The sequence below is a fragment of the Myotis yumanensis genome, unplaced genomic scaffold (assembly GCF_028538775.1).
Source record: "Myotis yumanensis isolate MYYU_CA2020_CCGP unplaced genomic scaffold, mMyoYum1.0.hap1 SCAF_3, whole genome shotgun sequence".
Taxonomy (NCBI): Eukaryota; Metazoa; Chordata; class Mammalia; order Chiroptera; family Vespertilionidae; genus Myotis; species Myotis yumanensis.
In genome coordinates this window covers 103,583,062-103,609,542 of record NW_027223754.1, presented here as the reverse complement: position 1 = coordinate 103,609,542, position 26,481 = coordinate 103,583,062, and the positions used below count along the sequence as shown (strand labels likewise).

The 26,481-nt window shown below is 36.2% G+C and overlaps 1 protein-coding gene across 2 annotated transcripts in view; it reads left to right on the top strand.

Annotated features, from left to right (window-relative positions):
• TRPC4 (transient receptor potential cation channel subfamily C member 4) overlaps nt 1–26,481 on the top strand; it is a 362,390-nt gene that overhangs the window by 233,990 nt on the left and 101,919 nt on the right. For both annotated transcript variants that reach the window (XM_070409233.1, XM_070409232.1), the window contains one exon: nt 9,065–9,204. In XM_070409233.1, coding sequence (XP_070265334.1) covers nt 9,065–9,204 — 140 coding nt within the window. The remainder of the gene's footprint in view (nt 1–9,064; nt 9,205–26,481) is intronic.

Here is a 26,481-nt window from a genome sequence, read left to right as displayed (position 1 = left end):
GACTTGACATTTTCTTTGTGTCTAAGGATATATCATAATTATTTAGTATATATAAATCTATGCACACTGAGAATGATGAGGAGGAGGGTGAAATCAGGAAAAAGTTTATCATAGGAAGACATCTAAGTGTTGCTAAAACTAACTAACCTCTAGTGAATTCCTCAGCATAAGCCAAGAATTGCTTATATCTGGATTATACATCTTGCCTATAACACATACTTATTTGACAACTTTTCTCTAATGAAACTTGCTTCTCATTTCCACGATTTATTTTATATTTTTATCTTTATTTATTTTTTCTTAATCCTCACCTGAGGATATTTTTCCATTGATTTTTACAGAGTGTGGAAGGGAGGGGGAGAGAAAGAGAGAGAGAAACATCGATATGGGAGAGACACATCGATTTGTTGCCTCCTGTATGAACCCCTACTAGGGCCAGGTATTGAGCCTGCAAATGAGGTGCCCTTGACTATCAAACCCAGGACCCTTCAGTCTGCAAGCTGATGCTCTATCCATTGATCAAAACTGTCTAGGGTTATATTTTTTTATCTTTTAAAAGATTGATATTAACAAACCTGAAAATTTCAACCAGGCCTGCCAAATAGAAAATGTAAAATGAAAAAGGGTGATCACATTCTTATGTAGATAAAGCCTCATTGAGACAATCATATATATATCCTATCTAATAATAGACAAACATGGTAATTGACCGTACCTTCGCTACACCTCCCATTGGCTAATCGGCATGATATGCAAATTAACCCAACCAAGATGGCGGTGGGCAGCCACTCAGCTGAAGTGAGCAGGAGGCTTGCTTGCTCCAGTGATGGAGGAAACCAAGGTTCCCTGCCTGCTGTGGCCCAGCTCTGAGCTCCGAAAGCAACAAAGTTTCAATTATAGAAGCTAAACAAACCCCAGATACCTGCTTTTAGCAGGCCATGGCCTCAGAGCTGGAGTGAGTAGGAGCCGGCTCTCAGCTCCAGTGATGGCAACAAAGTTTCAATTATAAAAGGTAAATAAATCCCAGAAAAAAGAAAAAAAGAAAAAAAGGAGAGGCTGGGAGCTTCAGTTGCCAGACAGCCTGAAAATGGCCCTCAGCCCCTCAGCCAGACTGGCCAGGCACCCCAGTGGGGACCCCCACCGTAAATGGGGTGTGGCCAGCCTGAAAAAAGCCATCATCCCCTCACCCAGGCTGGCCAGGCACCCAAGCGGGACACCCACTCTGATCCAGGACACCCTTCAGGGCAAACCAGCCGGCCCCCACCCATGCACCAGGCCTCTATCCTATATAGTAAAAGGGTAATATGCAAACTGACCCTAACAGCAGAAAGACTGGGAATGACTGGTCACTATGACACACACTGACCACCAGGGGTCAGACGCTCAATGCAGGAGCTGCCCTCTGGTGGTCAGTGTGCTCCCACATGGGGGAGCTCTGCTCAGCCACAAGCCAGGCTGATGGCTGCCAGTACAGCGGTGGTGGTGGAAGCCTCTCCTGCCTCCTCAGCAGCACTAAGGATGTCTGACTGCAGCTTAGGTCTGCTCCCTGTTGGCAAGTGGACATCTCCCGAGGGCTGCCAGGCTGCCAGAGGGATATCTGATTGCCAGCTTAGGCCTAATTCCCTGGGGAGCAGGCCTAAGCCAGCAGGTGGTAATCCCCCGAGGGGTCCCAGACTGTGAGAGGGCACAGGTCGGGCTGAGGGGACCACCCCCCCAAGTGCACAAATTTTTGTGCACCGGGCCTGTAGTGTATATATATATATATATATACATATATATATATATATATATATATATGATTACAAATTTATATATATATATATATATAAATGTGTGATTACACATTTATATATATGATTATAATCATATGTGTGAGATATATATATATACATATATATATATATATATATATATATATATATATATATTCATTCTTCCTTTTTGGTGACAAGTTAAGAACATATGGCTTAGACACTACTACTTTCAGCCTTACCTCTAAATTATCTATCTTCTCAAACATCCCCAAAAGACATTCTTGCAATTATAGATAATAAGTCGATAGTTTTTCCCTACTTTCTCGCTTGGCAAGGTGCTCTAACTACCTCATCAAGCTGAAGGCACATCTAGACACTCAAATGTAGTTGCAGAACATCCAGTTAATTTAAAGGGATCTTTAATTTTTAAAAATTAAATAATTATTATATTATGACATATATACCTAGTTTTCCTGTTTATCTGTGGGTAAAAACATTTTTAAAGTCACCTTCATAGATTTATCAAGATGAAGACATTAAAATATCAAACAACAAAATATTTATATAGATTTAAATTGTTGATCTTGTACATTATATTGCTGATAAAATGAATTTTTTTATTAGAGAGGAAATTAAGTCTTTTAACAGTGGTCAGCAAACTCATTAGTCAACAGAGCCAAATATCAGCAGTACAATGATTGAAATTTCTTTTGAGAGCCAAATTTTTTAAACTTAAACTATATAGGTAGGTACATTGTTATTAACTTAATTAGGGTACTCCTAAGGCTTAGGAAGAGCCACACTCAAGGGGCCAAAGAGCCTCTTGTGGCTCGCGAGCTACAGTTTGCCGACCACGAGTAGGACAATGCAATACAAATCTGATACACTGCAAGTCAAATCTACAGGCCTTGAGAGAATTTTTGGCAACAGGGTTCAGATGGTTCAAGGGAAGTGGAAGAGGTAGGAAAAGAAGAGAGGATACCAAACGAGGAAGAGTCAAAGTAAAAGACTGGAGGGATATTTGAAATGGGTTTCATTAGTTAAGAATAACGATAGTAGTAGTTGTTGTTGTTGTAGTGATAGAGGTAATAGTAGTAGAAACTAAGAAGTTAGGCACTGTGCTAAGTGATTGAAATGTATGGTTTCATTGGAACTTTATAATAATTTCATTTAATTTAATCATAATAAATGAAACTAGTATCTCATTTTACAGAGAATTAACTTAGACAAGTGAGATCACTTGCCCAGAATCAATGAACAAATGGTAGTTATTAAATTCAAACTCTAGTAAGTGCAACTGCAGAGGTCGAGCCTTCATCCTCTATAAATACTTCCCCAGAAATGTGAGAAGTAAATTTCAAAAAGGCACAAACATCCCAGGAACCCAAGTCTCCAAACAAAAATGTATTTCCTGTTTTCTCATCTTCTTTGCCAATTTTGATCTTTACTGAGGTCAAATGTGACTGGGCCATGTTTACAATTCATTAAGGATGTAACAGACTTAAGATGCACACTTGATATAATTTGCTATTGCATATTATGTTTGTTAATATACCAAATTTATCACTATCATCACCATTACATCACACTAACTCCATCACCATCTCCACCATTACCCTTGTCTCCAATCTAAAACACATGCATTATATGTGGCTCCCTAATACTGAAAGAAGCAATCTATTCCAAGCAATCTATTTCCTTTTAGCTCAAGAATGTTGTCACGTATACCCAGTCTTCTTTCTGTATAAACCGTAGGGTTAAGATGGCAGGTGATTGGTAACAGATATGGTCCTCAGACCTCTTAGTAAGCCCTAGAAGAAAGATGTGGCCAACATTTTCTGTGCACTCTCTTCAAAAAATGGATACTTGGGAGCTCTTGTCTTTATCTTCATTTGAGTTTTAAGTCTAACATTGAGACAATAAGAGTTACCCCTTAACCTAATGCCTCTTATGGTCCAGCATAATGTCTTTATTGAGTAAAGTAACTATTTAGATTTCTCTTTGACCAGAAGTAGAAATTTGACTACAGACTACTTTTATGTCCCCTGATTTGAAAACAAACAAACAAATAAATAAACAAACACTTCAGCAAAGAGGAATTATTTCTGTTGTTTTTATCTTCACTGATTTGGTACCACAGCATGGAACTCAGTGTTCTATTAAAAAATTCCCAGGTTTAGATCCCTCAGATAGCTTTTGGGCTGCCATGACAGGCCCTTGGAGGTTGCCATAGGTGAAAAGGTGGCTTGCCCTTTGTTTGGGATTATTTACTCTTTGTGTAAGTATTGATAGCAAAAAAGGACAAGACAAGAGATCTTTTTGCAGTATTACTGGTACATATTTCTTATGTTAAATTGGAGATGTTAAATGTGACATCTCAGATCTGCTTACTTCATCTCATCCTCACAGCCAGCTTCTGTATGATAACAGAATACTCAAACAGCCCTGATTAAAACTCTGATGGGAAAGCTAGAAAAACATATAGTAAAAACTTCCAGGCATCCACATATATTTTTAAAAAGAAGTTCTGTTACTCATTTTCACTGACTTTTCTTTGTTGGTCCCCACAGTTGACATCAATGCTTGTATATAGATGATTCTGAGAAATCATATCATACTTTTGTAAACAGCAGAGAGTAATTTTGCAAAGTTCCCATTGTGGTGACTCAAACAGATATGTGGTGACTAAAGCTACAAGAAGTGTTTAATCTGGTACTTTAAAAATAGAAGATTCCAAATTATATTAGCTGGTTATCACTGATCTACAGTATTATATACAACTCAAATTTTTAAAAAATGATGATGTGAGTCTTCAGTTTGATCAAGATCTCTGTTTTTCCCACAGAATTGTGCCTTACATAGATCAGAAGTAAATTTATGTTTATGCTGCCAGGAAATCAGTTTTAAAGTCTCCTCTCTCAACTCCAAAGGCAGTATAATATATCCAAACTTTAAGTTTTTGTTACCTTCCTTAGGAAACCTCATGGGTCTTCTAGTCCAGACTTCCAACAGAAATGTCATCTTCGTGAACCCATCTAATAAGAACAGAGTCTTTTTGGACATTAAGGAGCCATAGGTTAAAATGTTGCCTTATCATAATAAGCTTCATAAGTACTTCTCTCTAACTCCTTCCCAATAGTCCTCATTTTGCCCTCTAAAGCAATTAGCCTTAATGTTTTATTCCTCTACATAATCACCTACAAAATATTTGAAGTTATCTATTTTGGTGACTGTTAATAATCATATTTGGCTTACAAGTTTGATGGGAGCAGAAAGAGAGACACAATTTATCTGTACAGGGAAATAAAATATAACCACTTTGGCTTGTTAGCAGGTATTGAAAATATATTTCATTTTATGATACACGCAAATTTCAAAACAACAGAATCACAGATTCATAGTTGGAATGAACTTTAGAGATCAGACAGGCCAGGTTTCCACTTATTCCTAGAATCTCTCTGGAGTATGACTGATGGAAGATATTCCGGCTCTGGATTGGCATCCTGACTCCACAGAGTGATACATTCCAGTGAGAACAACTTGGATTGCCTTCAGACTTGGGTTGGGGAAGAAGCTTCCTTTCTGTGATTTTTATATAAAAATACAACTGCTGCTTTCTGAGACAGACCAAAGCAAGTCTGTGTCCTCAACAGGATCATTTTTAATCTTTCATGGCAGCTATTACAATGGCTGCTTTTAGTAAAATTTTGATAAACAGGAAGAATCAATATATGGCTATTTATATTACTGGGATAGAATGATAGTTCTTGTATGACTTTATATATAGAATTGTGTGTATATATAGTCCAAACCTCTTTTTCTTTGAAATGAAATAACTGAAACCTAGAGAGATGGGAAAGCTAGAAAAACATATAGTAAAAAGAATACAAAGCTGATTGCTGGTTGAAATGAACCTGACACCTCACTCACCAGACAGTCAAATTCTTATTATTGTGTCTTTGGAGGAAAGTTAGTTTGAAATGCATTTGTTCAATCAATAATTGCACGCACACATCTAATCTCTGGGAACTAGCAAAGATTCAAGCAAAACAAAACAAACTACATTGTGAAATCTCAAGTAAAAGAAAATCTTGTATAAGAGCACTGCATTAAGGAGATTGAGCTCCAGTCCTGGTTTCTCCACTAACTAGTAGCATAATATAGTCACACTGCCACTTTGGGCCTTAGTTTTCTTTTCTATGTTGTGCTTGCGTGCTGGATTCTGAGACTGTACAGAAGCCCAGTAGCAAAACATACCACAGAAGTACTGAACAATTTTTTCTCATTGATAAATAAGTTCAAAATTTCCCACAAGCTCTAAAATCCAGTGCATGAATCATATTTTATTCAGTTCTGATATATTCCTTTCTTCAAAATGGAGGTGGTGGACATTATCAGCTTCCCAATCTTATATAAGCTCACAAAAGGTATTTATTTATGAAAGTATCACCAAAATCAAGATATAGGACAGAAGTTGGCAAACTGTGGCCTAGAGGCCAAATCTGGCCAATTGACAGCTTTTCTAGTTTCATTGCAACACAGTGTTACCCAATCATCAATTGAAAACCCTAAATTATTTATTCTCTGACACTTTACAGAATACGTATGATGGTAGTTGTAGATTTTAATAGATGTTCTTTATCAAATCAAGAAATTTCCCTTCTGCTTATGCTTTGCTGAACATTTTTATCATGATAAATTCTAAATTTCCCACAAGCTATAAAATCCAGTACATGCATCATATTTTACATGTTAAATTTTGTCAAATGCATTTTCTGCATCTAATGTGAAGATATTTTCATTTTTCAATAATCTGCTGATATATTGATTGATTCTTAAATGTTGAAACAACCTTTTATTCCTAGGGAAACCAGCACTTGGTCATGATTTTTTATCAATGTATATATTACAGTATTTAATGTACTGTTTGTTGAGGATTTTTGTCCATATTCATAAGGTTTATGAGTTTGTAGTTCAGTTTTCCTTGTGTTATTTTTGTCTCAATTTTATCAGAATAATACTTGCCTCTTAAGTGTTTATTTCCCTTGTATTTTTGTGTTTGATTCACACTGGTATTTCTTCCTTAAACATATGGTAGAATTCACCGCCAAGCAACTGTACCTAAAACTTTGTCAGAAGACTTTTAACTATAAATTCACATTCCTAAATAACTATAGGACAATTCTATATTGTCTTGAATCACTTTAGAAGTTTGTGTCTTTCAGGAAAAATGTCCAATTCATTTTAAATTGAAAAATTTATGAGTACCAACCTGTTTATTTTATTATCTTTATAAAATCTATATAATCTTTATTGATGGCATTTTTTTCATTTCCAAAATTGGTCATGTATATTTCTCTATTTATTTCTTGACCATAATTCTAGCTAGAATGTTAAGAACTTTGACTATTTCAACTATCTAGATTCAGTTTTTATTGTTTGTTTTCTCAAGTTCTACATTTTAAAAATCAGTGATTACTGCTGTTATCTTTTTTTATTTTCTTTCTTCTGAATGTTTTGGGCTTAATTGCTTCTTTTTTTCACAGCATCATAGTTAAAACTGTGATCACTATTTGAGACACATATTGTTTTCTAGTAAAGCATTTAGACTTATAAATTTCATTCTAAGTACAACAATAGCTACATCATAGATTTATTTGGTTGTACTTTTATTTTCAATCAATTCAAAATTTTTTCTATTTTATTTTGTTTTGTTTTTTTCATTACCATTTATCCATGCTATGCCCTTCCCCACCTCCATCAATTTCTCTTTGACCAAGAGTTATTAAAGGTGTGTTTTTTAATTGAAAAATACTTGGTGTCTGTTGACCTGGTGATGGGGGAGGGGGACAGAAAGGTTTTCTGTTGTCTCAGTCAAGGGAGACTTAGGTAGGCCTATACCTGGGCACTGGGGATGGAGTTTCTCAATGATCCACACCTTTCTTCTCATGGCAGTAAATCTTTGCAGGTCATGGGCAGAAGTGGGTTTCTTGACCTTCCCACTTTGGTAGAAAATCTTTAATGATATTGGTGCAAACCCTAGGCTCAAGGCTGTTTCCTACTTTTCCAATAGGGCTAATGTGTTTTGTTACTTAGGGGACAGGAGCATGCCCTTCCCCTAGAATCAGCCTCTTGATCAGTGAATGGGATCTATGGAAAAGAGTACGCACATGGTTGTAAATTCTCTTGTGTCTGTGTCCCAAGGGTTCTATCCTATTATGCTAGCTCACATGCAGCCTATAGTTTGTTTAAAACATCTTTCTGAAATTTTCTTACTCCTTTGTATAATGCCAGTGTCTCTTGCCATTCCACTCTGCCACAGGTAACCTAATACTCACATTGTGGCTCTCTTTGGAAGAACCTGCTTTTCCTTCAAGTATAGGCTCCTTGGTGTCTTATCTCTTTAATGGGTTCATGAAAAGTTATGTTTTTATAGTTAATGTGACTTTTCTTGCTTTTAGTGTCAAACAGATGTGAATCTCTGTGCTACACATTTGACTTTCCAGGCTATCATTTTCTTAAAGGGATGTCATTGTTTGCTTGTATTAATGTACTTATGAAATTATATTTATTCTTTTAATATTTTCTGATTATAGATACTTTGATATATCCTTCTCCTCATTAGGCTATAAAAACAGACTTACAAAACTTTATTAAGATTATGAAAATAGAGTAATGACATATAGTGATATTTTACAATTACTTCTTAGATTGAAATAGACAAAACACATTTCCTATAAAAAATATGACCATAATAAAGAAAAGGGATTTTTATTTTTTCTGGTTGTAGCTTTAAAGCTATCGCACATTTAAATGAAGTACCAGGAATGTTATAGTTGCCTTTTGTCTACACCTGAAATCAGATCTTCAAGGTGCTAATTGCTTACAAAAGCACAACAAAGTACCCTGTTTAATGGTATTAAGCCGGATATGTTTAGTAGATATACTGTTTTTTACTTGGGATGAAGAATGTCTTAAAATATTTGTTTACAAATAAATGTTATATTTTCCATAAAAATATATAATTAAAGAGAAATTACAGTTTGATTAAAAATTTCACATTCTTATGAATTTTTCAAATACTATGTAAAAGAAAGTGAAGCTGCCCTAACAGCATTCTCTACAATTAGCTGAGAGTCCTGAAATCTGTCTGGGACTCAATATTATTACCTCTAGTAATAGATGCTGTATCTAGTATATAACTACATGGTCTCTTATAGCTCCAAGATTTTATACTTCTTAAATTGGAAATCTGTTTTTAGTAATTTGATTGAAAATTACACTGACAATAAACCTCTTTATAATTGCAGGTTTCATATGGGGAGAAATAAAACAAATGTGGGATGGCGGACTTCAAGATTATATCCATGATTGGTGGAATCTAATGGATTTTGTGATGAACTCCTTATATTTAGCAACAATCTCCTTGAAAATTGTTGCATTTGTAAAGGTAAATATTGTTTATGTTGTTGTAATGCATAAATTCTGATAAATATTGAATTTATACCTTCAATTGCTATAAATTTTTTTAATATTGTTACTTAGAGTATCATTTATCTGTATGTGATATTCATCAGCATATGACCTTAATAATAGATAGGTATAAACTACATAGATAATGAATAATTTATAATCATAGAAAAAATTTAAAGAACAATTAGAAGTTGTCACCCAATTTTCTTGTATCTAAATTGAATGATGCCTCAAAATTATTCACAGTAATTTCTCTTGTTTCTAATCCTATCAATTTCTAATGAAATTCTACCTCAAACACTTTAAATTTTGGCAAAAATATCTATTTTTATCAGTTATAACTAACTGATAAAATTACATAGACAAATCAAAATATTACTCTTTCAAACCACTGAAGTTATTATTTCACTTTAAACTAACATAGTTTTATATTATTAGAGCAGAATGTATATATTTTTCTCCTCATGCCATTCAACATGACAGTTCTTGAAATCTCACACACTCATTACCCAAGAATCTATACAACATCAATATTATCCCAAATTACATAATTTATGTAAAACAAATTTTGTTCTGCAGTGACAATTGGGATTATTTTGTATTTGAGGGATGTTTTTCAAACCAAAGTATTGTCATCTCCTCCTTCCTGCCTTTCCTTTTTCCTCTTTTCTCTCTCTGTTTTTGAAATTTTATTTTATTTTATTGTTGACAGTATTACAGATATCCCCCAACCTCCCACTCTTACCCTCTTCTCCCAGCCTCTGCTCCACCCCAGGCCTTCATCACACTATTGTGTGTGTCCATTGGTTATGCATATATATGTATATAGTATTGTCTCTCCCACTCTACTCTGAGATTTGTCAGTTTTTCCATGCCTTCATGTCTCTAAACTTACTTTGTTTGTCAGTTTATTATGTTCATTAGAGGCCCAGTGCACAAAATTTGTGCACAGGGGTGGGAGGGGCTTCCTCAGCCCAGCCTGCACCCTCTCGCAATCCAGGACCTTTCGGGGGATGTCTGACGGCTAGTTTAGGCCCGATCCACAGGGATCAGGATGGGGCTGAACCGGCAGTCAGACATCCCTCTCACAATCTGGGACTGCTGGCTCCTAACTGCTAGACTGCCTACCTGATCTCCCCTACCCACTCGCCTGCCTGCCTGATTGCCCCTAACCGCTCCCTCAGGGGCTGGACCAGCCAGGGTGAGGACCCAAGGTGCTCTGGTCTCTGGTCATTCTGGTCATTCCACTGTTTTGGTCACTGGGCTTTTATTATATAGGATTAGACTCCACTTATAAGTGAGATCATGTGATATTTGTCTTTCTCTGACTGGCTTATTATACTCAGCATAATACTCTCCAGGTTCATCCAAGCTGACACAAAAGGTAAAAAAATTATTTTATTCAGAGGGGAAAAAAAAGACACATATGTAATACCCTTTGTAATACTTTTAGCAAAAAATAAAAATTTAAAAAAAATTATTTTATTTTACAGCTGCATAGTATTCCATAGTGTAAATGTACCACTGCTTTTATATCCACTCATATATTGATGGGCACTTGGGCTGTTTCCAGATCTTAGCTATTGTAAATAATGCTGTTATGAACATAGGGGTGCATATTTTTTTTTTCTGATTGGTGTTTCAGGATTCTTAAGATATATTCCAAGAAGTGGGATCACTGAGTCAAATGGCAGTTCTATTTTTAATTTTTTTTATTTAAAATATATTTTTTATTGATTTCAGAGAGGAAAAGAGAGGGAGAGATAAAAACATCAATGATGAGAGAGAATCATTGATCACTATCTCCTGAACGTCCCCTACCAGGGATCGAGCCCACACCCTAGGCATGTGCTCTTGCCGGGAATCGAACCCTGACCTCCTGGTTCATAGGTGAATGCTCAACCACTGAGCCACACTGGCAAGGCCCATTTTTAGTTTTTTGAAGAAACTCCATACTGTTATCCACAGTGGCTGCATCAGTCTGTATTCCCACCATTGGTGTACTAAATGTTCAACACTACTAATCATCAGAGAGATGCAAATTAAAGCAATCTATATTTTAAGAATGGAGACATAATATGGTAACTTTTCTATTAGTATTGAGGTTAACGCCCTTGAAAACTTTAAGAGAGGAGAAGGTGGTGTCTGAACCAAGGAGGTTATGAATTCATCTAGGAAATGGCCAGTCTGTTTTTAAGTGCATATCTGTCCAACCCCTCTTTTCTCTGTAATGAACCTTAACTAAGTATATCTATAAAATTGTTTGTGACATTGCCACTAAAATGTAACATATCCGCTTTATGTGGCCCCATGCAGTTATAAAATTCTGGTATTATATGACTATAGCAGTTTTTCTAAAACTTTCAGGTACATAAGTATAACTTGGAGAACTTTCAAAAACACAGATTCCTTTTCTTCATCCCCAGAAATTCTACGTAGGAGTATTAAGGAGGAGCCTAAATTTTAATTTCTAGCAAACTCACCAGGTGATGCTGATACAGCTGGTATAAGGGAGACACTTTGAATAGTACTAGGTTGTATAAGTCTACTCAATAGCTCATAGAAGCATTGATTTCAAAATGGATCTCTCTCATATGCCAGTATTTATTAATATAACATTTTTACAAATATATTAATATATTTTATATATTACAATAGTGCATATATTTTCACATGTAAGAATTCTGTATACTACAAATCCATAAATTAATGGATACTTGTGAATTTTTTGCCTCAATGCTTTTAGATATGGGATTTTAATTTTATTTTAAATTCTTCATGTGCAACATCTATTTCAAAATTAAAATATAAATATTGTTTTTAATGCTACACCAAGGGAAAATTTATGTTTAAAATTTAACTCAACTACCCCAACTGATAAAGAAGGGAAAGAGGTGGGAAAAGGGGAGATGGAAAAATACACAGAAATTACCTCAGATGATGATGATACAAATAACACGGAATCTTCAGAAATGTGTAGTTTACTACTTTGGTCATAAGAGTTCAGCTATGATTTTAAATATAAATTATGAATTGTTCTTTCTTAATGCTTAGTTTGTGTGACTGTGACTTGAGTTGCATTGGTAGCAGTTAATGGCATACAATTTACCATCAAGTCTCCTGGGATCAGTTCTTTCCTCCATTAATTACTAGTTATTTGAACTTGAATCTGCTTTTTTCACTTTCTTCTGACTCATCTATTAAATAGTAAGAATAACAATGTCTACCTTATGCTGTTGGTATGAGAGGTAACTGAATTGATATATTTAACACTCCTGTTAAAGAGTAAATGCTCATTATTAGCTTTTCGTCTTTCTTTTTTTTTTTACTCCTATCTCCTCCTCCTTCTTCGCATAGTGAGCTCACTAAACTTGCCTTTTGTAGTCTTAATTACACATCCTCATTTGTTTTATTTTGGTTAAAAAGTGGTTTGAACTCTGGATTCACACTTACCTTTACCATATGCAATCTGTGTGATTTGGGACAAGCTATTTAATGTAAGCCTCAATTTTATTATGTGTTAAATGGTAATAATAATTAAAAGAACACCTATTTGGGAGTCTGTGATGTCATACTTACTTGTTGACTCACCCTTTTTTATTTTATTGATTTGAGGGAGGAGAGAGAGAGAGAGAGAGAGAGAGAGAGAGAGAGAGAGATTTTTGTTGTTCCACTTGTTTATGCATTCATTGGTTACTTCTTGTATGTGCCCTAACCAGAGATTGAACCTGCAACCTTGGCATATGGAGATGATTCCCTAACCAACTGAACTACCCACCCAGGGCCTGGACTCACCTGTTCTTGCCTTCTTTTGTTCTATCATTCAATTTGTCGTGCAAATTTTTAATAACTTATAACTTATTTCAGGAAAAGTGCCTTCTTTATGTACAAAAATAGATTCTGCTAATAGTAAGAGAAACAGTTTTTATATGAAACAATCAATAAGAATTTGTAGGGCACACTTGGAAACCAGCTGTTGATCTGGTTGCTAAAAATGCAAAGATGCCAGAGATATAGTCTATGCTTTCAAGTAGTTCACATCCAGATGTAGGAAAGAGAGATAAGTATCTTACATGTGATAAGATCTACATCAAAGGCTATGATAGCATCAAGGAAGGAACCAAACTTTACTGGCATTGTTCTGGAATTATACAGAGGACAAAGTAAGTGGGCAACTACCATGTTCATGAAGATGCATGAACATTCCAGAGAGAAAAGACACAATATGCAAAAGTCTATGTGTATAAGGGAGGTCAATATCAATGAGAGATGATCCAGGAAATGGAAGCAAGAAAAGAATGGAAAGGACTTTCCACATCCTGTTATAGAATGTGGATTCTTTCCTATAAATAAAAAGAAGCCATTCAAGAGAATTAAACAGAAAGTAAGTCAAGTGGTGATGAACCCTGAAGTAGAGCAATAGACATGGGGGATGCTAATAGAAGGTTGGATTTGAAAAAAAAAAGAAAAAGAAAAGAAGGTAAGATGCACAATATAAGAGACATTAGCTATGAAGTATATGAAATCATTCTGATGCTGCACCCTAGTAAAAACAGTTTACCTATTTTGGGGCAAGCAAAATTACCACAGAGTTAGAACTGGATTCTTTGCTGGGATAGTACTGGTTTTACCTCCTGTCTAATGATACTTAAATCGTAGAGAAAATCCAGCCCTAGAACTTTTTGACCAAGCTGTGGATACAGACAAAAACATTAATAGCCAACAATAAGGGAAACCTTTCTGTGATTGCCTGATCAAGAAGAGAACCTTTTATAATAGGCCTGGCAGAAGAGCCACACTTGCTTAATTGCTTCATCCTTTTTCAATTCATCTGTTTGGAGGGTTTTGTTTTGTTTTGTTTTGCTTTTTAAACACAAAAGGGTTGTCCTAACCAAGGCCATGTCTGGGCTCTAGTCCACACTTGATATGAGTATTGCCTATATCACTTCCTATTTGTGTGATTTGGGGCAAGTTATTTAATCTATGCCTCAATTTTATTTTATCTGTAAAATGATACTAATAATTAAATCCCATAGAATGTGAAGATTACATTAATAAACACATTTATTGTCTATGAATAAAGCTTAATATAAACACTCGCTAGTTCTTTTTTAAGTTTTATGTATAATATGATGTACAATGTAATGGCATTATATTTTACAGACAAAGACAGAGCACAGAAGTATATGTGACTTCAGTATTCTTTTGCTAACATGCAAGACTTCATGGTGCTTCCTTAAAAACCTTGATTCATTTTCATTACTTGTGGATGTGGCTTTAAAAAAAATGCTCCTAATTATTAAAGGAGAAGGTTTGTTAATCATATCCTCTTCTTGATGTGTATGAAATATCATTTAATCCAGAGCTTATTTATGCCTGGGTACAATTATATTATTTTAGCTTCATTAGGTCTGGTTTTCTTCCTTGCCATATGTACAACTTATCTCATATTTATCTTCAGTCATTTGGCAAAAATGATTAAATTTCTATACTATTTCCACTGTGTAATCTAAGTAATAGTATAAAAAATAAAAATATTATAAATAGGAACATTTATTTAAACAATCATGATAGATTTTCTTCATAGCAGTATTCTAAATAGTTGTGAATATACATCTCATTGATCCCTCCTATTTTTACCAGCTAATAACAAGTCAATATTGTTTTTTACATTTTGCAACTGCTGTAACTGTATTGTACTCTCCAAGTTATAGGGTTTTCTAAATATTCTTTAGTTTTATTATAGAGAGCTATAGTAATCTGAATCCAAATTGCTTAATCTAGTATTATCCACCACAGGAAAAAAAAATATGCCTTCCTACTCTTTCACTACTTAATTATCTAACCCAGTGGTCAGCAAACTGCAGCTCGCAAGCCACATGCGGCTCTTTGGCCCCTTAAGTGTGGCTCTTCCACAAAATTCCACGTGCGGGCGCGCACCTACAATGAGATTGAAACTTTGTGGCCCATGCGCAGAAGTCAGTATTTTGTGGAAGAGCCACACTCAAGGGGCCAAAGAGTCGCATGTGGCTTGTGAGCCGCAGTTTGCCAACCACTGATCTAACCAATTTGTAGAAAGGAAAAGATTATCACCTTGTAAATCAGATATGAAAACCAGTATAATTTTCTATTTAATCTCATATGACAAAGATTTTCATTTTATATCAATTTAATGTTTACTCATTTTGACTACTTGGCTTTTATAAATATACATCAGTGTCTGTAGAGGATATAAAGATAATCTAACATATATTTTCCTGTATTTAAGGAATTTATGACCCAATGTTAAGATTAATATATCTTCCTCTCTTAACACTTCTGCTGGCTCCAACTTCCTCTCAGACCTGGCTCCAACTTCCTCTCAGATTATATTTTCCCATTATATTAAGATTCTCACATTTTTACAAACCTTACTTTTGAATATGTCTTATGATTTTCTCCCTCAAATGTTTTTAAACTCATACTATATGAGCCCAGCACATGAAATTATTAGACAAAGCTCCCTGCATGGAAAACTGTCAAGTAATCTAAGGGTGAATAATCTATAATAATCTATAATAATCTATTATATAAGTATGCAAAAGGGAAATTATCTTTAAAAGAATCTGAATAGAAATAAATGCTTAAGGAAAAACAAAACTATGGCAGGATTAAACTAGAAAACAAATACTTCAGAGAAAGAAGAAAGCAGGAATTGATGGTCCTGGATAGGATATGGGTGTTCAGGGTAGCTCTTGATTTTGTTCTGTAAAGGATTATTTTACAATATAGAGTGACCACTCTGGTCAGCAGAATGCTAGTGTTGAGTCATCTGCAGTCAAAGAGTACTTATCAAAGGAAAAATTAGAATTGTTTACCTAATGTCTATCTTCTTCAATATATGGTAAGCCTATATGACATAAACTATATATTGTCTGATCAAGATGATGAACCCTGAAAATAGTGCCTGATACAGAGTAGGCACTTAACATATATTTGATAATGAATAACGGTTGAAAAATACAAATAATTAGAATTTAAAGCCAATCAAGGCAAAAGGCCTCATATTCATAAAAAGCATTTTGGTGAGAATTTGAGGGTAATTTGGGGAATTACCAGTACTAAATGTTGAGTAACAGCATTAGGTATCTAATTGGGGACAAGTGGCAGGTCAATCTTAAGATGAAGTCAGGACCCATATCCCACAGTCTTTATGTGCCATGTTGGGCAATTGACAACATAAATTGGCAATTTCATTTCAAGTATAATGTAGTCATTGAAGAACTAAGCAATATGTGAGATGGTCTCACTGGCCCTTTAAACAGATGATTTTAGAGGAAATAGATGATTGTAGAGATAACGTTCAAGTCAGGGTAAGCAGTTAGGGTGCTATTATAATAATTTCTGTGGGAAATAGAAAAATGTTTTAAGACAGTGAGTATACTAATGAGAAGAAGTAAGCAACATATACAAGATCTAGGTTCACAGGCTGGGAATTTGGAAAGTAAGACTCAAGGATAAAACTCAAATTCTGCCTTGGGCAGTTTACTGCCATTCACTAAGATCAGAAAGCAAAAATGGAGAAAGAGTTTGAGGATGTAAAGATTATGAGTTCCAATATTGGCCTCTGAGCTTGAAATGCCTGTGAGGTGTCCAAATGGAAAGGTCAACAAGACATTAGAATATAAAATATGAATGTAAGGTAAGGAGAATGGACTAGAGATGTGAAACTGAGAGTCATCAGTACATAACTGACAGTTGAAATTATAGGAAACATAATTCATGTTGAATGAATTAGGAGAGAAGAAGCTTGCAAAGTGAACTCAACACTTAAGGGGCAAGTGAAAAAGAGAAACATGCAAAGCATACTGAGACGAAGTACCACAAATGAATGAATGCAAACACAAAGATAAACAAAAAAAGAATATAGATTTTGTGAATATTTTTTTACATTTCTTTATTGGTTAAGGTATTACATATGTGTCCTTATCCCCTCATTACCCCCCTCACCCCCCAACTCATGCTCTCACCCCCCTAGTGTCTATACCCATTGGTTAGGCTTATAGGCATGCATACAAGTCCTTTGGTTGATCTCCCCCCTTACCTCCACCCTCCCCTACCTTCCCTCTGAGGTTTGACAGTCTAGTCGATGCTTCTCTGTCTCTGGATCTGTTTTTGTTCATCAGATTATGTTGTTCAATATATTACACAAATGAGTGAGATCATGTGGTATTTATCTTTTGCTGACTAACTTATTTCACTTAGCATAATGCTCTCCAATTCCATCCATGCTGTTGCAAATGGTACGAATTCCTTCTTTTTTACCGCAGCTTAGTATTCAATTGTGTACATGTACCACAGATTTTTAATCCACTCATCTGCTGATGGACACTTAGGCTGCCTCCAAATCTTAGCTATGGTAAATTGTGCTGCTATGAATGAAGGGGTGCATATATCTCTTTTGATTGGTGCTTCTAGTTTCTTGGGATACATTCCTAGAAATGGGATCACTGGGTCAAACGGGAGTTCCATTTTAAGTTTTTTTGAGGAAACTCCATACTGTTCTCCACAATGGCAGCACCAGTCTGTCTACCCACCAGCGGTGAATGAGGGTTCCTTTTTCTCTGCATCCTCGCCAGCACTTGTCGTTTGTTGACTTGTTTATGATAGCCATTCTGACAGGTGTGAGAAGGTACAGCATTGTTGTTTTGATTTGCATCTCTCAAATGATTAGTAACTTTGAGCATGTTTTCATATGTCTCTTGGCCTTCCTTCTGTCTTCTTTTGAAAAGTATCTATTTAGGTCCATTGCCCATTTTTTGATTGGGTTGTTTATCTTCCTTTTGTTAAGTTATATGAGTGCCCTGTAAATGTTGGAGATTAAACGCTTATCAGTGATAACATTGGCAAATATGTTCTCCCATGCAGTGGGCTTTATTGTTGTTTTGTTGATGGCTTCTTTTGTTGTGCAAAAGCTTTTTATTTTGATGTAGTCCCATTTGTTTATTTTCTCTTCAGTTTCCATTACCCCAGGAGCAGTATCAGTGAAGAAAATGCTTCAGCATATGTCTGAGATTTTACTGCCTGTGGATTCCTCTAGTATTTTTATGGTTTTCCGTCTTATCTTTAACTCCTTCATCCATTTTTAGTTTATTTTTGTGTATGGTGTAATTTGGTTGTCTCGTTTCATTTTTTTTTTTTTTTTTTGCATGTATCTGTCCAATTTTCCCAACACCATTTATTGAAGAAACTGTCTTGACTCCACTGTATGCTCTTGCCTTCTTTGTTGAATATCAATTGAGCATAGTGGTTTGGGTCAATTTCTGGATTCTCTATTCTATTCTATTCTATTCTATTCTATTCTATTTTATTCTATTCTATTCTATTCTTTTCTATTCTTTTGATCTATATGTCTGTCCTTGTGCCAGTACCAGGCTGTTTTGAGAACAGTGGCTTTGTAATACAGCTTGATATCTGGTAGTGAGATCCCACCTACTTTGTTCTTTCTCAGGATTGCTTCAGCTATTCGGGGTTTTTTTAAAATTCCAGATGAATTTTTGGAAAGTTCGTGCTAGGTCTGTGAAATATGCCATTGGTAGTTTAATGGGGAGTGCATTGAATCTGTAGATTGCTTTGGGTAGTTTGGACATTTTGATGATGTTGATTCTACCAATCCATGAACATGGTATCTTCTTCCATCTATTTATGTCTTCTTCTATCTCTTTTTTTAGTGTACTGTAGTTTTTCATGTATAGGTCTCATACCTCCTTAGTTAAGTTTATTCCTAGGTATCTTAGTTTTTTTGGTGAAATGGTAAATGGGATTGCTTTTTTTAGTCTCTCTTTCTGTAAGTTCACTATTGGTGTATAGAAATGCTATATATTTCTTGGAGTTAATTTTGTATCCTGCTACATTGCCGAATTCATTTATTAAGTCTAATAATTTTTTGATGGAGCCTTTAGGGTTTTCTGTGTATAGTTTCATGTCATCTGCAAATAAGGACAATTTTACTTATTCTTTTTTAATTTGGATGCCTTTTATTTCTTCTTGTCTGATTGCAATGGCTAGTACTTCCAGTACTATGTCAAACAGGAGTGATGAGAGTGGGCATCCCTGTCTTTTCCTGTTCTTAGGGGAAATAGTTTTAGTTTTTGCCCATTGAGTATGATGTTGGCTATGGGTTTGTCATATATGGCTTTTATTATGTTGAGATATGATCCTTCTATTCCACCTTGCTGAGAGTTTTTATCAAGAAAGGGTGTTGGATTTTGTCAAATGCTTTTTTTGCATCAATTGATATGACTCTGTGATTTTTATCTATCAGTTTGTTTATGTGATGTATCACATTTACTGATTTGAGGATATTGTACCATCCTAGCATCCCCCGGATAAATCCTAGTTGGTCATGGTGTATGATCTTTCTGATGTTCTGCTGTATCTGATTTACTAGAATTTTGTTGAGTATTTTGGCATCTATGTTCATGAGGGATATTGGCCTGTAATTCTCTTTCATTGTGTTGTCTTTATCTGGTTTTGGTAATAGGGTGATGCTGGCTTCATAGAATGAGCTTGGAAGTATTCCTTCCCCTTGAATTTTTTGGAATAGTCTGTGGATAGGTTTTAGTTCTTACTTGAATGTTTGGTAAAACTCCCCTGTGAAGCCATCTGGCCCTGGGCATTTGTTAGCTGGAAGCTTTTTGATGACTGCTTCAACTTCTTCCAAAGTTATCGGCCTATTGAGATTTTTAAAATCTTCCTGATTGAGTTTTGGAAGGTTGTTTTTTTCTAGGAATATGTCTATTTCCTCCAGGTTGTCTAGTTTGTTGGAGTAGAGCTGTCCATAGTATTTTTTAACAATCATTTGTATTTCTGTGGGGTCTGTTGTTATTTTACCTCTATCATTTCTGATTTTGTTTATTTGGGTCCTCTCTCTTTGCTTCTTGGTGAGCCTGGCTAGAGGTTCATCAATCTTGTTTATCCTTTCAAAGAACTAGCTCTTTGTTTCATTGATCTTCTGCATTTTTTTTTGGTCTCTATGTCATTCAATTCTGCTCTGATCTTTATTATCTCCTTCCTTCTGGATACTGAAGGCTTTTCTTGTTGCTCTCTTTCTAATTCTTTGAGTTGTCGAGTTAGATGATTTATTACCATTTTTTCCTTGTTTTTTGACGTAGGCCTGTAAAGCTATATATAAAGTTTTCTCAGGACAGCTTTCATTGTGTCCCATAGATTTTGGATTGTTGTGTTTTTATTGTCATTAGTTTCCAGGATGTTTTTAATTTCTTCTTTGATCTCTTTGGTAACCCAGTCATTGTTTAATAGCATGCTATTCAGCTTCTAAGTGTTTAAATTTTTTGGATTGTTTTCATTGTAGTTTATTTCTAATATTATGCCATTGTGGTCTGAGAAGATGCTTGATATGATTTCAATCTTATTGAATTTGGGGAGACTTTGCTTGTGTCCCAATATGTGGTCTATTTTTGAAAATGTCCCATGTACACTTGAGAAGAACATATATTCTGTGGCTTTGGGGTAAAATGTTCTGAAGATGTCAATTAAGTCCATCTGATCTAGTGAGTCATTTAGGGTTCCTATTTCTTTGCTGATGTTTTATCTGAGGATTTATCTAGTGATGTCAGTGGTGTATTAAAGTCCCCTACTATGATTGTGTTGCTGTCGATCTCTCCCTTGATATCTTCCAGGAGTTTTTTTTTTTATGTATTTGGGTGCTCCTGCATTGGGTGCCTATATGTTTATCAGGGTTATATCCTCTTGTTGTATCAATTTTTTTAGTATTATGAAGTGGCCTTCCTTATGTCTTGTTATGGTCTTCACTTTGAGGTTTATTTTGTCAGATATATGTATTGTTACCCCAGCTTTTTTTTTTTTCATTTCAATTTGCCTGATAGATATTTTTCCACCCCTTCACTTTCAGTCTGTGTGAATCCCTTGTTCTGAGATGGGTATCCTGTAGACAGAATATATATATATATATATATATATATATATATATATATATATATATATATAGTCATGTTTTCTTATCCATTCAGTTACTCAATGTCTTTTGATTGGAGCATTTAATCCATTTAGGTTTAATGCTATTATTCATAGGTACTTGTTTGTAGCCATTTCTGTACTTTATGCCTGTGCTCCTTCCTCCCATTCTTTTTACAGCATTCCCTTTAGCATTTCTTGCATTGCTGGCTTGGTAGTGATAAACTCCCTCAGCATTTTTTTTTTCTGTCTATGAAGCTCCTTATTTCCCCTTCAATTTTGATTGATAGTCTTGCTGGATAGAGTATTCTTGGATTCAGTCCTTTGCTTTGCATCACTTTGTATACTTCATTCCATTCCTTTCTAGCTTGATGTGTTTCTAATTGAGAAACATTTGATAATCTGATGGGTGATCCTTTGTTGGTAACTGTCTCTTGCAGCCTTTAAGATTCTCTCTTTGTCGTTAACATTTGCCATTGTAATTATGATGTATCTTGGTGTGGGTCTTTTGGGATTCATCTTGCTTGAGACTCTCTGTACTTATGTGACTTTTTTCTTCCCCACATCAAGAAAGTTTTCTGTCATTATTTCTTCAAATAGATTCTCTAATCCTTGCTGCTCTTCTTGTCCTTCTGTTACCCCTATTATATGTATGTTACTTCATTTCATATTGTCCCAAAGCTCCCTTAGGCTCTCCTCCTGCTTTTTAATTTTTTTCTCCAGTTGGTGTTCAGATTGGGTTTGTTTCTCTATTTTATCTTCTAACTCACTAATCCAGTCCTCCACTTCTTCTAGTCTCCTGTTGAACCCTTCCATAGCTTTTTTGATTGTAGCTATATCACTTTTGATTTCTTCCTGATTTTTGCATAGGTTGTTGATTTTCTCGTCCATCTGGTTTATGAGCTGTGACCATTACTCTGAATTCTTTTTCTGTCATATTGCATGCCTCCATTTTACTTATTTCCTTTCTTGGTGATTTCTCTTTTTCTTTCCTCTGGAGATTGTTTTGTTGTCTCCCTATGCTAACTATCACCAGAAGATCCAAACGTCGAGTTGCAGGGGCCTGAGCCATGTGCAGTGGGAGTGTCGCACCACCCGAGTGTCACTGAACAGCTCCAACGTGGAGACGTGTGGCTGCCGTTGGTTGGTGGGTGCTATGTGCGCTGAGAATCAGAGTCACCAGCGCTCAGTGCAGCTCACGCGTGCAACTAGAATCAGGGACCCTACATGCGCCATGCTGAGGAAAAGTCTTCACAGGCATGCGCTGAAAATCAGAGACCCCTAGCACATGCCAGGAGTCAGAGTCCCAGTGTGCATGCTCCAAGAATTGAATATCGGAGTCTCTGTCGCTTGGTATGGCCTAGCATTGAGAATCAGGGTCCCTATGTGCACATGCACAGCGAATTGGAGTCACTGGCACTCAGTGTGCATGCACTGAGAATCAGGGATCCTGTGTACATGTCATGAGAAACAGAGTCCCGGCATGTGCACACTGAGAGTCAAGTCACTGGTGCTCATTGCTGCCTTTTGGTGCGGTGGGCTCAAGAAGCCTGTACACTGGAAAGGTGCAACTGTGGTTCCTAGTGACTGGCAGCTGTGGATTGGGAAGACTCAGTTTTTGCTGTTGGGACCTTGCACCCTTGGTAGGATTTGCTTGTGCCCAGTGGCAGCTCACTGTTTGCCAGGGCAGAGCACTCAGAGGGGCCCTCACGCTGAAGCTGCATGACCTGTGGTGTCTGTGGGCAGACAGCCAAGAAAGGGGGTAGTCCCAATTTTTACTGCCGGGTCAGTGCACCCTTTTCTGGATAAGAGCGCGCCCAGTGGGGGCTTATAGTGGCATCCAAGAGCCACCTTTGGGGCAGTGGAATCAGGAGGCCTGTGCTCTGGAAAGGCATGACTGTGGTGTCTGGAGGTCAGCAGCCAGAGAAGGGAAAGTCGCACTTACTGCTGCGGGAGCCATTCACCCTTGGGGGTGGAAGTCCTAGGGTCTGCAGTTCTGTGGGCAGGACAGCAGGATTTGGGCTGGAGTGGCTGCAGGTTCACGGGCAGTGTCCAAGGCCAGTCTGGCTGGTGGTGCTGATGAGTTCCGAGAAGAGGCCGCTCTCTCCTTCAAAATGGCGAGGGCTTCGTGCCCGAGTCCTGCAACTCACTGCCCACAGCAGTGGTAGATGCTCTCTGCCCAGGAGAGCCTGGTCTGCCAGCCTCTGATACTCCTGCTGGATTTAACTGTCCCTCACCCACTCCCAAACACACCACACACATCCACACACTCTCCTTTCACCCCCTCACTCACTCACACCCTCTCCCTCCCCTCCGTCTTGCCAGTTACCCTGTAAAATGTTTTAAATTGCTCTATAAAACAAAGCCTATGTTTTAAAATATAGGCTAAATGTATATATAAATAACAGGAGAAAAATTAAAAAGCAAAATTTAAAAGGAGGAAATCAAGAGATAATTACTAAATGTTTATATCTCTACTTATAATAGTCCCCTTTATCTGCAGTTTTGCTTTCTGTGGTTTTAGTTACCCACTTTCAGCCACAGTCTGAAAATATTAAATGAATAATTCCAGAAATAAACAGTTTATGTTATAAATTGTGTGCTGTTCTGAGTAGCATGACAAAATCTCACACTGTCCAGCTCCATCCTGCCCAGATGTGAATTACTCCTTTGTCCAGGGAGTGTCTCCACATTGTATGTGCTCCCAACCATTAGTCACTTAGTAAAAATTTTGGTGATCAGATCTGTTCTCATGGTATCACAGTGCTTGTGTGTTCAGGTAACCCTTATTTTACTTAATAATGACCCCAAAGTCATTCATATAGTTTTCATTATAGTATACTGTTATAATGGTTCTAATTTGTAATTGTTGTTAATCTCTTACTGTGCCTAATTTATAAATTAAACTTTATCATAGTTATATACATGTGTATAGCCAAAAAAATATATAGTATATATAGGTTTTGGTACTATCTGTGATTTCTAGCATCTACTGGGTACCTTGAAACATATCCCTGATGGATAAGGAGGAAGTGCTATATTCCTGACAGGAAACAAGGTTTTTGGATCAAGGAACAAAAAAAATATTTACTTACATGACAATCTTAGTGTTGATTCCCCATGCTTCATTCCCTCTAAGGCAGTGGTTCTCAACCTTTCTAATGCCATGACCCTTTAATACAGTTCCTCATGTTGTGGTGACACCCAACCATAAAATTATTTTCGTTGCCACTTCATAACTGTAATTTTGCTACTGTTATGAATCATAATGTAAATATCTGATATGCAGGATGTATTTTCATTGTTACAAATTGAACATAATTAAAGCATAGTGATTAATCACAAAAACAATATGAATTATATATGTGTTTTCCGATGGTCTTAGGTGACCCCTGTGAAAGGGTCGTTCGACCCCCAAAGGGGTCGCGACCCACAGGTTGAGAACCTCTGCTCCAAGGACCGATATACCCTTTGCATACAAAAGTTAGACATGGGAGAGGAACTAGAAAATTTTGAATCTCATACTATAGCTGTGTCAGCTGCCCACCTTAACTTCAAAACTAAACATATTCTCTCTGGAGTGTCAAAGGTTCCTAGGTTTATTATCATTAGAATGTAAGCAGATGGTTCCAGGGGAAAGGTTTCTAAATCTCTCAAGAGGTCTCCATTTTTAATTTACAAGGCTTGTTTGTCATTAAAATGTTATTTTAAAAAAATACATTTTTATTGATTTTTTTACAGAGAGGAAGTGAGAGGGATAGAGTGTTAGAAACATTGATGAGAGAGAAACATCGATCAGCTGCCCCCTGCATGCCCCCTACTGGGGATTGAGCCTGCAACCAAGGTACATGCCCTCAACTGGAATCGAACCTGAGACCTTTCAGTCCACGGCTTGATGCTCTATCCACTGAGCCAAACCGGTCACAGCTAAAACATTTTTTAACTCTAAGGCCAGCAATGTTTTGCACAGGTAGCCCTGACCATACATAAATGTGAACATATTTATGTAGTATTGTTTCCCAATTACCAGAAGTCTTAGACTTTGAAGCAGACTTTAAGTAAATATACTGGGGCAGAATATAGCATTTCATGATTTGTAAAATGGAAAACTTTCCTTGTATAATTTTGGATACAAGTTGAGATAGTCACTCACCATGTGGTGATGATTTCACATCGAACTGCCTTGAACTGGCTGTAAAACCTAGAACAAGGTCTAGCATATCTACTGGTCTTAATAATTGGAGGATCCTCAAACTGTAAACAACATATAATCTCTGTTCAGCCCCAGGTTGAATGACCAATTTCTCCTCCGTTTTCAAAAAACACTTTATGTCAATTTCTTAGATCATTTTTATTACAATTAGTTGTCCCTGTCATCCTCACTGGTATATGAATACTTGATGGGACAAAATGTTTCTTGAGCAGCTATTATATGCAGGACATTGTGTTAAATGTTGTGAGAAATTTGAAAAAACAATCACATTCTTAAGAATGCTTATTGTTTGTTTGTTTGTTTTGTACATTTTGAGATGTAGTCATAAGCCATATTAGAGAGAGAGAGGGAGAGAGAGAGAGAGAGAGAGAGAGAGAGAGAGAGAGAAATATAAAATTAGCATCAATAGAGGGGAATGATGTTCTCTACTTAAACTGTGTGTCTTTCAAGAAAAGTGAGAAAAAGAGGTAATTGTGATCCTAGCTTTGAAGGGAAAAAAGACATAATATGTGGGGGAACAAGTGAAGATAATTTGGTAATTTTTGATACTGTGAACCCTTACTATGCTTGTTATAATAAATTTTTTAAATCTTAAATTTTTAATTTTTTTCTGTTTTCAGTCATTAGCTCTTTCATGTTAAAACTATATGTGGGAATGTTTAATAATAGTTAACAATATTTAAATATAGAAAATAACATTCCTCTAGTTCATTTTTTCCAGTATTTTATTTCTTAAATTTATCTTTATTATTGAAAATATTACAGATGTCCCCCCTTTTTCCCCTATTGACCCCCTCCACTGTGCTCTTGCCCCTACCACAGGCTTTCACCACACTACTGTCTGTGTCCATAGGATATGCATATAAGCATATAAGTTATTTTGTTAATCTCTTCCTGCCCACCCATCCACCCTTCCCTCTGAGATTCATCAGTCTGTTCCATGCTTCCATGTCTCTGGATATATTTTATTCGTCAGTTTATTTTGTTCATTATATTCCACATAGTGAGATCATGTGATACTTATCTTTCTCTGATTGACTTATTTCAGTTAACATAATACTTTCC